At 32.6% G+C, this 11,752-nt stretch overlaps 1 protein-coding gene across 2 annotated transcripts; it reads left to right on the top strand.

Moving 5' to 3' along the window:
• Window positions 1-495: 495 nt before the first annotated feature.
• On the top strand, window positions 496-10,808 carry zfta (zinc finger translocation associated). Of its 2 annotated transcripts, XM_079637095.1 has the most exons (6): window positions 496-985; window positions 2,213-2,704; window positions 4,675-5,022; window positions 5,724-6,167; window positions 8,174-8,672; window positions 9,783-10,808. In XM_079637095.1, exons 1-5 carry the CDS (start codon window positions 859-861, stop codon window positions 8,656-8,658), a joined length of 1,896 nt encoding a protein of 631 aa, XP_079493221.1. In that variant the 5' UTR covers window positions 496-858; the 3' UTR covers window positions 8,659-8,672; window positions 9,783-10,808. The 2 variants fall into 2 exon arrangements, with proteins under 2 accessions (XP_079493221.1, XP_079493222.1); XM_079637096.1 differs by lacking the exon at window positions 9,783-10,808 and having other exon boundaries at window positions 718-985; window positions 8,174-8,707.
• Window positions 10,809-11,752: the final 944 nt, after the last annotated feature.

Here is an 11,752-nt window from a genome sequence, read left to right as displayed (position 1 = left end):
TTTTGATTCGCTAATATATATATATATATATATATATATATCAGCAAGTGTTATATATCCTATAAGCATTGCATTACTAAACAAAATAGCATTATGTTACATATCTTTAAGGGTTTTCAATTTAGGTATGAAAACTGTTTACATAAAGTAAAAAAAAACAACAACAAAAAAACAGATGCATTGCTTAATGTATACTGATATATGAAAAAAAAAGTCAAGAAACATTTAAATTACATTAAACTGTCATTTCATGTATAATAACTATAATTTTCCAAAAGTCTATCTGTTGATAATGTGCATATTTAGAAAATAAAATACACTCTATTTTATCCCATTTTAGGATTAATTCATTATTTAAACATTAGATTGTGTGTACACAATGCATAACTTTGTTTACAATCTGGTGTAAAATATAATATTAAGATAAAACAATAAATATGGGCCCCCGTGGTGCACCCGTCACTACATAATAGCCGCTACTGTCTCTTTAAATTTACCCAGGAGCCCCTAAAGGAGCCCCAGGGGCCCCTAGCTCGGCTCTCCACCCTGAAGACAAGCAGAACATCTAAATACAATCAGGAGACCGCCTAAAGTCACCGACCATTTGACAGATCTTCCCTCCAACTTCGATCTAAACGCGACGTGTATCGTCACGCAAAGTTAAGTTTACTTAAAGCAAAAAGCAAACAGCGGTGAGGCTCCAGTGCAGAGACAGACACTGCACACACTGTAATGGGCGAGTGCGTGTTTCAGATATTTAGTCAACCACCCGACGAATGCATCTACGAAGTCCTCCGGTTGTGACATTTCTACGTACAAAGAAGCGAATCCTGTACGTTCAAATAACACAACACAGGTATGGATGAAGCGGAGTCCAAAGAGTCGGTGCACAAAGCTGAGCAGACAGAATCTCGCTCATTAATAATAAAAGCTGAGGAAGAGGAGGCGACAGCGCGGCGGGGACACTTGGGGGATCTCTCAGCAGGTAAATGTTGTGTTAAGCATTGGAGTTTGACCATTAGATCGACAGCTCTGTGTTTTGAAGCGTTAAAACCCGTGACGAACAATAGCAGGCAGAGGCATGGCCCCTAATCTTTCGGGCTCCACTATAAACAAAGGCAAAATAACCATGCTGCAAATGAGTACGCGATGCGCTGTCACCATCTAGCGGGAATACAGCGGTACTGCAACCACGCCGCCGCCCCCTGGTTGTGCTCAAAATAGGCCTGTGGAGTGAGGAAATAACACATTTTCACTTTAATATTCATTTAAAATTATTAAATAATTATTATAAAATTATACTAAATTATTATTCGCTTTAATATCTGTCTTAAATGAAAAACAATTTGTTTTCAGCAACAAAATAATGGTCAAATTAAAATATGTTTATTATTATTATTGTTGTTATTAGTTATAATAATAATAATAACATCAGCAATCATAATATATAAATTATACTAATTTGAATATATGCTTGCTGACTGATTATTTATAGGTTTATGTTAAAAATGTACTTTAACATTGATTTAATATTCATCATGGCAAGTTATTTTTTAAAAATATTTTTCTGAAATACAAATTCATTTGCATATATTCCTATAAGTAGCTACTCATTTTGTTATCCTACTAAGTTTCTGCCTATCATCAATAATATTAACACTAAAATAATAATAATAATAATTTTAATATGTGCTGACAGATATATGCAAAATCTCTTAAATATGCATTTTGCAGACATGCATCGTGAAATTGTTTTTATATTTGTATATTTTACAATATAAAATAACAAAAAAACAAATAATTTGCATATTTGTCTAATAATTTTTTTTGCTTCTCTTCAGTTGCAATATTTGAGAATGACTTTTAGCCTATCAGCAACAGTTCTATTTATTTATTTATTAAGCAATACCATACAAACTGATACACTAAAGCAAATATATGGCTATTTAAGTATTAATAAATACATATTTTATGTCCAATACAACATATGGAATGTTCTGAATATACGCTAGATAATTATTAATGTGTTAATGCCCAAAATGCAGGCTGCTGAAAATATATTTTCACTTTTAATATTAATCTCCATCATTACGAGTGTTAATATTTATTTGACATTTCCCCGTAATTGAAAGCAATGTCATATTTTCCCATGATCATATTTGATATCACCGTACAGTTGATCAATGACACTCTCTTGTTGTGTCCTGCCCAGGTCAAGAGGACGTGCCCAATGGTCTCACATCTCATGATAGCCAGGAAGCTCCGGTCACCTCTGTTTGCTCCCCAGGCACCAGTTACTGGTGTGTCACTGAGAACACAGACACCCCTTTCCTTCTGTCCCCCATCCCAGGACCATCTACGCAGGAACCCCCTCCATTCAAGCTCGCGCCCGGCCGAGACCATCGGCGCTATTACCATGAGTACTGGCGCAGCGAGTACCTCATGGACTTCGACCCACAGAGACAGGGGATGATCTGCATGGTGTGCGGCAGTTCGCTGGCAACCCTGAAGTTAAGCACCATCAAGAGACACATCAAACAGAGGCATCCGTACTCCCTGCTGTGGACCGAGTCCGACAAGGATGTGATCAGGTCGGGATGGGAGAGTCATTTGAGTCGGGACGACAGCCAGAGGCCGCTGTGCCCCGATCCAGATGTTCCTCCGGAGTCAGAGGAGGTTTTGGATGTCGACAGGGTCTCCACAGGTCTCTGATAATATTTATTTGTGCTTCCGTATGTTTTTGTAAAGCCTGAATAACATGGAACCTCACAAAACATGTCTTAAGGTTAGAAAAATCTATAATAATAAAATCAATAAATAATATAAAACAATAATTTATATATCAATAATAATAAAATAATAATTTTGCTTGAAGAAAAATAGTTTTTTTAGAAACATTACACATTTTTCCAATCTAATATTATTTCCAAAATATAATAATATTTATTATTATATAATTATATTATGTAATTTTACAAAATTATATAATGTTTTTCATGACAATGCAGTGTTATTTTAGTATCATTTGAGATACTAATATTGTTTTTATTAATATTATGAATTAGTTTTTATATTTTCTGGTTTCATTTTAATTTAATTGTGTTGTATGTTTTTGACATTTTTATGTCTATAGACATGTCTATATAGTTTTAACGATTTTTTATTTCAGTTTTAACTTTAGTTATTTAGTTTATAAATAAAAATGATACATGTTGAAAATGAAACTAAATGAAAATGATAAACTGAACAAAAAATTTGTTTACATTTTTGTATATTTTATTTTATTTCAGGTAATGAAAATGTTTTTTTAATGTTCTTATGGTCGCCTTTTATGGTTTTTGTTAACTATAATAACTCATATACAATGTGATTTTTTGATGAAATATTAATTATAAATATTAGAAACAATCATATAGAATTCTAGAAGTGTATACATATATATATATATATATATATATATATATATATATATATATATATATATATATATATATATATATATTATATTACATTACATTAAATTACATATATTACGTGTGTGTGTGTGTGTGTGTAATTTTATATTATATATAGTTTATACATCATGGTAAATCACTTTGTCTGGGCAGGATTTTAATTTAAAAACTAAAATGTTTAAACATCAGGATGTGAGAAATAAATTACATTAAATGTAATTAAATGTCACAATGCAAAAACCTGAATCTGAAGCTCAAAATGCAACTTTTTTATGTTTTCTTACACATTTCTTTTTTTATTTCATAACGTTTAATTTAGATTTAGATTCATTTATTTTATAATTACTATTTTTTAAATCTCTTTTTGAGATGTTTTCTTTTTTTTATTGTATTGTGCTTTGAATATGTGAAAGGCATTTTATAACTAAAAAATATATTTTTTAGTATTATTTTAACATTATTTTACATAAGTTCCCCTGTAGTCAATAATTGTATCCCTTAAAACTCTTCTTTGATCACCAAAAGGACCTTGCTTCATTTAGTATATGCAGAATTTAGTATATTGCTTCATTTAGTATACAGATTAAACTCGAAAAATTTGAATATCGTGCAAAAGTTCATTTATTTCAGTAATTCAACTTAAAAGGTGAAACTAATATATTATATAGACTCAATACATGCAAAGTGAGATATTTTAAAGCCTTTATTTGTTATAATTTGATGATTATGGTTTACAGCTTATGAAAACCTCAAATTCTAAATTAGAATTGTGAAAAGGTTTTCATAAGCTGTAAGCCATAATCATCAAAATTATAACAAATAAAGGCTTGAAATATCTCACTTTGCATGTATTGAGTCTATATATTATATTAGTTTCACCTTTAAGTTAAATAAATAAACTTTTGCACGATATTCAGATTTTCCGAGTTTCACCTGTATGCATGCAAATGAGCTCACACCAGCTCAGAGATCCACTCGTTGACCTGATTGGTTACAGGGTATTTTGTGACGTCAGAATCACCATTGATTTCAAACCGCGTTTTTGAGACTTGGTTCACTGCCGTTTTAAAGAGAAAATACTCTTAGACTTATTGTTGAGTATATGAAAAACACCATATATGAAAAACACCACAAAGACAAATAAACAACATTAAAAGCTCGATTTTCACCACAGGGGGACTTTAAGATGATTTTTAAACCATTCTTGGTGTCATTCTAGGCAAGCCTGGTGGTGCCGTCTCTCCAGTTCCTCAGGCCCAGTCTGGGTTCAGCAGGGTCACACCGTCCCCTCCAGCCTCCCCCGTCCAGGAGCTCGCAGGCCCCACAGCTCAGGTGATGGAGCGATACCTGAACGACTCGCTGCACGCCTGGTTCCGCCAGGAGTTCCTGATGGAGTACCAGGCGGAGGAGGGCCGTCTAGTATGCATGGTTTGCAGCTGTCTGTTGCCTTCTCTGCACCTGGATCACATCAAGAGTCACATGCTGGACCTGCACCCCAACTCTCTGCTGTACACCGCTGAGGAAAAGCACTCCATCCTGCAGACCTGGGCCAAGATGCACGGCGAGGGTAAGAGACAAAACACAACAGAGGACTTAAAAAGAGTGTGTATACTAAATATACTAACTGAATACTATTGTCAATAATAGGTTAAAATTTCCCTAAAATGTTGTGGATTATTTGCATACACAAGGTGTTTAATATGGACCAGATAAATGTGGTATAGATATTGAATAAAATGTCATATTTATAAAATATATAATTTTGAACAAAAATGTTCTTGTTTTAGGACAACTTTGATGAACTTTTTTGGTCCACTTCAAATGTTGACTACTGTATATATATATATATATATATATATATATATATATATATATATATATATATATATATATATATATATATAATTTATAGATATTGCATATGTATAAATCTGTTATCAATTTAAACAATTCGGGATAACCGGTTAATTAAATAAAAATCATGAGACAATACTTTTCTTAAATTATTTGTAATCTTGGGTCTTCTATAAATATACATAAATTGTGGTCAAATGTCCTATTGTCTTTGGCTAAATGTTTTTTTTACAGTCTTTAACAAAGATGAAATTGCTTCCAAATATAATTATTTGAAACTATGGTAAAAAGCAAAACAAAATAAAGTTTGAGGATTTGGTCAGATATTCTACATGCTTCTGTGAAACCTGTTTAATTAAAAAACAACTTAAATTGAATGTCTTTTTTTTGCATTTCTTTGCTTTTGTCATGCAGAATCGCACTCTTTACAACCTCAAATCAAATCAGAACCACTTACCAAAGAAATAAACGTAGATGGTTCAGCCTCCTTCTTCCCTCTGAACGTGGATCCCATTCAGGGAAACTTAGGGAGTTACACAAGAGGAGATGAGAATCCACCAGACACTGGCCAGAGATCACAGTCTCTACCTTATTATCCGCGAAAGAGAAGACTGAAGTACGGCAGCCCCTGGCGTCTCCGCCTGGATTATTTGGTGGCGTACGGTCCTCCGGATAACCCGCTCTGCTACTGTATGGTTTGTTCTGAACACCTGCCTGTGCCGAGAGTCAGCAACTTCCGCAAGCACATCCAGGAGTGCCATCCGGAGACAAGCGGCCTCAGCCGGAGTGAGAGAGATGCTGTGGTCAGCGCCTGGACGAAGGAGGAGAGCATGGACACGGCCACACTGAAAGGCCATGGTAAGAAGACACATCAGATGTAAAGGAAAAATAGACCAAAAATCAAATTAAATGCCATATTGACCATTTTGTATTAAAATAAATAAATGTCAGAAGTTAGAACCAAAACATCAGTTTTGTCTTCTCCCATTAAAATATATTTAAAGTAAGATTAACATGGATTCTCTGAAAACTAAAGGATATTTAGCTTCTGAATTAAATTTAGCCTATTTGTTTTAAGGATGTAGAGATATTCAAGATGTAGGCCTACTTGATTATGAAAATATGTTCATCAATGTCCTTTAAATTACATATTACATGTCACATTATACTGTGTGTGTTAGGCTAAAACCACATCTCTTTCCTAGTGCTCTCAGTTAGCCTTCGCTTAGCAAGCTAACAGCTTGATAACTAAAGATTTTAGCTTCTCAGGCAAATTTATCAAGTTTTAAGCATGTAAATATATTATTTATTAAACTTAATCACAAAAATATGATCATTAATGTCTTTTAAATGACATGCTACATTATATTTCAGAAGTTAAAAAATAGTCATTTATCTTGTGCTTTTCATTTAACCTTTGCTTAGCAAGCTAACAGCTTGGGAACTAAACTGGTGTTTCTTGTTTTAAGGATGTAAAGATATTCAAGATGTATATTATATTATATATATATTAGGATATACACTATATAATATATACAAGATATTTTTTATATTAAAACATTATATTCCAGTAGCTAATTTATCTTGTGCTTTCATTAGCCTTTGCTTAGCTAGCCAACAGCTTGTAAACTAAACTGGTGTCGGCCTATCTTGTTTTAAGGATGTAGAGATGATCATGAAGATGTGTTCACCAATGTCCTTTAAATTACATATTACATATATCACATTATATCTCATAAGCTAAAAACAAACATCTCTTTCCTAGTGCTTTCAGTTAGCCTAAGCTAACAGCTTGAAAACTAAAGATTAGCGTCTCAGGCAAATTGATCTGATTTTAAATGTAAATATATTGAATATACTTAATACCAACAACATGCACAAAACAGCCATGAAAATTATGAGGAGGAGAGACTATGAGCCTATACAGAGCCTGTATGATCAGGCAATTATAAAACAGGCTATAAAAATTAAATCAGACCCTCAACATTCACTCTTCCCTGAATATGAAACCCTGCCATCAGGAAGAAGACTCCGTGTACCAAAATGTAAAACTAATCGCCTAAAATTATCATTTGTGCCAGCCTCCATTAAGCTGCTAAACGATGTGAAATACAATAAATGTACAATAAATATGTGAGCACTTCAGCACTTTACTTATGATCCCGGTGCAATAGGGCAACGTGCAATACACATGCTAGCACCTTAGCTTATGCACTTTTCAGTGCAATGGAGTAATGTGCAGCAACCACACTAGCACTTTAGCACTTGCATTTTAATCCATGGAATTGTGTTGTCGACAATGTTCTTTGTGTGTTTTGTGATGTTTTTATTTATTTTTATGAAGCAACTCTGCACTGTGCCCAAGCAGAATTTCCACTTGGGGACAATAAAGTTAACCTAACCTAACCTAATCTTGAAAATATGATCATTTAAATGGCATAGGCTACTACATTACATTCTAGAAGCTAAACATAATCATTTATCTTGTGCTTTCATTTTGACTGCTATAACAGCTTGTAAACGAAAGATGATTTATCTTCACAATCTTGTTTTAAGAATATAAAGATATTTATGATGTACTCTCTTAATAATGAAAATGTTCATAAATGTCCTTTAAATTAGATATTGCACTAAAAATACACACATTTTCTCTCTCCTTGTGTTTTCAGTTAGCCTGTGCTTAGAAAGCTAACCGCTGACTAGCGTAGCGTAAACTGGTTAAGGAAAGTGTAAAATTGATGTCAGTATGTTACCGTTTATGAATGAACTAAGTGTTAGTTTTTCATCGTGAAAGTAAAATCCTGTTATAAATCAATTATCTTGTTTAAAATCAATAATGTTTCTCTCTTTTTTTGGCACTGAAGACCCAAAAAGTGTCCCTGTCTCTACAAACACAGCTGTTGACACGCAGGTGTCGCCTGTGAAGACCACAGAGCAAGGAGGGGAAACTGAAGACAGTAATAGCACAAATATCACACCATCAACACAGACGACTGGGCGACACAGGCACTACCCGGGGAAGGACCAGCGGCGCAATTACCAGGCCCGCTGGAAGATGGACTTTCTGATGGATTACGACTGCAGTCGGCATGGCTTGATCTGCATGGTGTGTGGCGCTACGCTCGCCACGTTAAAGGTCAGCACCATTAAGAGACACATCCTACAAGTGCACCCACACTCGCTGGACTACAGCCCGGAAGAGAGGCAGCTGGCCCTGCTTTGCTACAACCAGATCTCTGCGCACTTTCATTCGGAGGACTGTTTTTCGGGGTCCAACCACGGCCATAAAGAGAACGCTAATGGTAATTCTTACGGTAATGCCGAATGCACTTCGAGCCAGAGCACTTAATTGAAAGAAAAGTTGTAGAGTATGGCAAGCCATTTTAGCTTTTATTCATTTCCAGGATACGAATTCTTGATATCAACAATTACATTTTTGATATCAACAATTACATTTTTTGATATCAAAAATGTAATTGTTGATATCAACAATTTAATTCTTGATATCAACAATTTAATTCTTGATATCAACAATTGAATTCTTGATATCAAAATTGCAATTGTTGATATCAAAAATGTAATTGTTCATATCAACAATTTAATTGTTGATATCTGTAATTGTATTTTCACTAGTGAAATGTCACCATAGGCTGCCATTCAAAATCAATTGTTGATATCAAGAATTGATTTCTTACTAGTAAAAATGTAATTGTTGATATCAATAATTACATTGTTACTAGTAAAAATGCCAATTACTGATATCAATAATTCAGTTGTCACTAGTTGAAATGTCTATTCTTGATATCAACAATTGAATTGCTACTAGTAACATTTTTTATTTTTGATATCTGAAAATGTATTTCTGATATCAATAATATTTCAGATATCTAAAATTGCTTTCTTACTAGTAACAATCACATTCATGATATCAGAAATGAACATTGTCACTAGTGAAAATGGAATTATTGATATCAAAAATGAACATTGTTACTAGTACCAATTCAATTGTTGATATCAAGAATAGACATTTCAACTAGTGACAACTGAATTCTTGATATCAAAAATAAAGGTTTTTACTAGTAAGAATTGTATTTCTGAGATGTGAAATTGGAATTTCAACTAGTAAGAAATCAATTCTTGATATCAACAATTAATTTTGAATGGCAGCCTATGGTGACATTTCACTAGTGAAAATACAATTGCAGATATCAAGAATTCAATTCTTGATATCAAAAATTCAATTCTTGATATCTAGAATTAACATTTTAACTAGTAAAAATTTAATTGTTGATATCAAGAATTAGCATTGTTACTAGTGGAAATATAATTCCTGATATCAAAAATTGCCATCGTTACTAGTATAAATCTAATTCCTGATATCAATAACTATCATTTTAACTAGTGAAAATGTAATTGTTGATATCAAGAATTCATATCTTGGAAATGAATAAAAGCTAAAACGGCTTGCCATAGTATGGATGAGTTTTTGACATCCTGTTTTTGTTTTGTTTTCCTTCACTCAGGAAGTTTGCTGCGGGGTTAAACCAATTTTTCTTTTCTTTTTTGAAGGATGTGACATTGCTGGAGAATAATTGTCCCTTTGTCTCTAACAAAGTGAATTTGTTTGATAAATTAAAAAAAGAATATTTATGCTTGAATCACTTTTGAAAGTGAAACCAGTGTCATTTAAAAAGAATTTATGTAGTTCCCAATAGGTGATTTTACTGAACTTATATTTTCCTTTCTGTGGATAAGCACTCTTAAATGCATTTGTACATTCATTGCTTTTTTTTTTGTTGTTGACCGTGGCAAGACTGTTATTGATTTTGCATGACGTCACACATTACAGTGGACAACATTATTTTACTCACAGCACTTAAAATGGGTGTTAGGTACAAGCTTTTGGGATTGTTACTTAGCAATCACAGTGGGAGAATAAAATCCACGATTTCAAGTACCATTTTGTCAATCACATTTTGCCATTTTGAAAGAAAAAGCATAAATATAATATATGATTTATAATGTTAATGTTATATAATATTGGTTCAGTTAACCAAATGTTAATGTTATATAATATTGGTTCAGTTAACCAAAAAAGTTATATTGAAATAAAAAAACGTATGAAATTTCTGTTTAGGTAAAGTCTGGTTTCTTTTGTTTTGAGTGAGATCCTTTTCTCAGGGAGCAGGATTTATTCAACAGTAATTTTCTGTTACTGCATTTATGAATTACAGTCAGTTTGATTATTGAATTTAATAAAGGTCAGTTCAATTCAAAGTGAGACCATGCTGAATGGACAGATAATGCATGCATGTTCTCCTATCTATCTCTAATCATTAACACTTCCTGGTTGCATTTGTTTAAAGATTTTTTTAAACTCACTTTTTTTTTTTTGCTGATTTCTTACGCCTCACATAGTTGCGCTGGACATTCAGATGTCTATGACAAACAGTCATAAAGGTTCAGTTCTCTCTTTAACTCTGTACAGAGTGAACTGATACTCATGTGTCAGCATTTTCAAGGGGTTGACATCACATGAGGACAACCTCTTCTTTTAATGCCATTTTTCTTGACGAAATGCATTTTGGAAGCACTTTATGTGTATATCCCTCACATCTTTATATGGAGATTCCTGTAAAATGACACTTGGACACATCAAGAATTACACATACTAGATTCATCAGATGTATATATGCACACTTCTTGAGTTAACAGCCATTTGGATTATTTGAATATTCCTTTTGAGTTTCTCTTGTGTCATTCACTGCAATAAATAATACATGTCCATTCTATTGATATGGAAAGCCTTTAAATGATTACTTAAAACATTTCCATTAATTTTAATCATGTTGTTCCCTTAACATAAGAAAACAAAAGTTTGGGCCTCCTGCATTCAAAATAGTAAAATTATGAAATATTATAATGTAAAATAATTTTGGTCCTTCGGAAATCCTTCTGATATGCTGCTCAATAAACTATTATTATTATAAATGTTGAAAACAGTTTAAAAAATCTGCTTAATTTTGTAAAACACTACAGTTCAAAAGAGATTTATTTATTTGTTTTTGAAAGAAGTCTCTTATTCTCTGCATTCATTTGATCAGAAAAATACAGTAAAAACATATATATTGTGAAATAAAATTACAATTTAATATAACTGCTTTCTATTTGAATATATTTTAAAATAGGGGCAAAGCTGTATTTTCAGCATCATAACTCCAGTTTTCAGTCACATGATCAATCAGAAATCATTCTAATATTTTTATAAATGTATTATTATCAGTGTTGAAAACAGCTGTGCTGCTTCAAAACTGTTTTTAGGTCTATTTGATTAATAAAGTTCAAAAGATTTGAAGTCTTTTGTAAAATTATAAATGCCTTGAACTGTCACTTTTAATAAACTTAATGGATCATTGCTAAGAGTATAAATAAAAAAATTATAA

This window comes from Phoxinus phoxinus (genome assembly GCF_949152265.1).
Source record: "Phoxinus phoxinus genome assembly, chromosome: 2".
Taxonomy (NCBI): Eukaryota; Metazoa; Chordata; class Actinopteri; order Cypriniformes; family Leuciscidae; genus Phoxinus; species Phoxinus phoxinus.
This window is presented reverse-complemented; position numbering and strand designations above follow the sequence as displayed.

Bases quoted from the DNA above. Each gene is read 5' to 3' on its own strand.
- zfta (XM_079637095.1), top strand. From the start codon at position 859: ATGGATGAAGCGGAGTCCAAAGAGTCGGTGCACAAAGCTGAGCAGACA. The intron at 986-2,212 runs GTAAATGTTGTG...TGTCCTGCCCAG, and splicing joins CTTGGGGGATCTCTCAGCAG to GTCAAGAGGACGTGCCCAAT. The intron at 6,168-8,173 runs GTAAGAAGACAC...TTGGCACTGAAG, and splicing joins GGCCACACTGAAAGGCCATG to ACCCAAAAAGTGTCCCTGTC.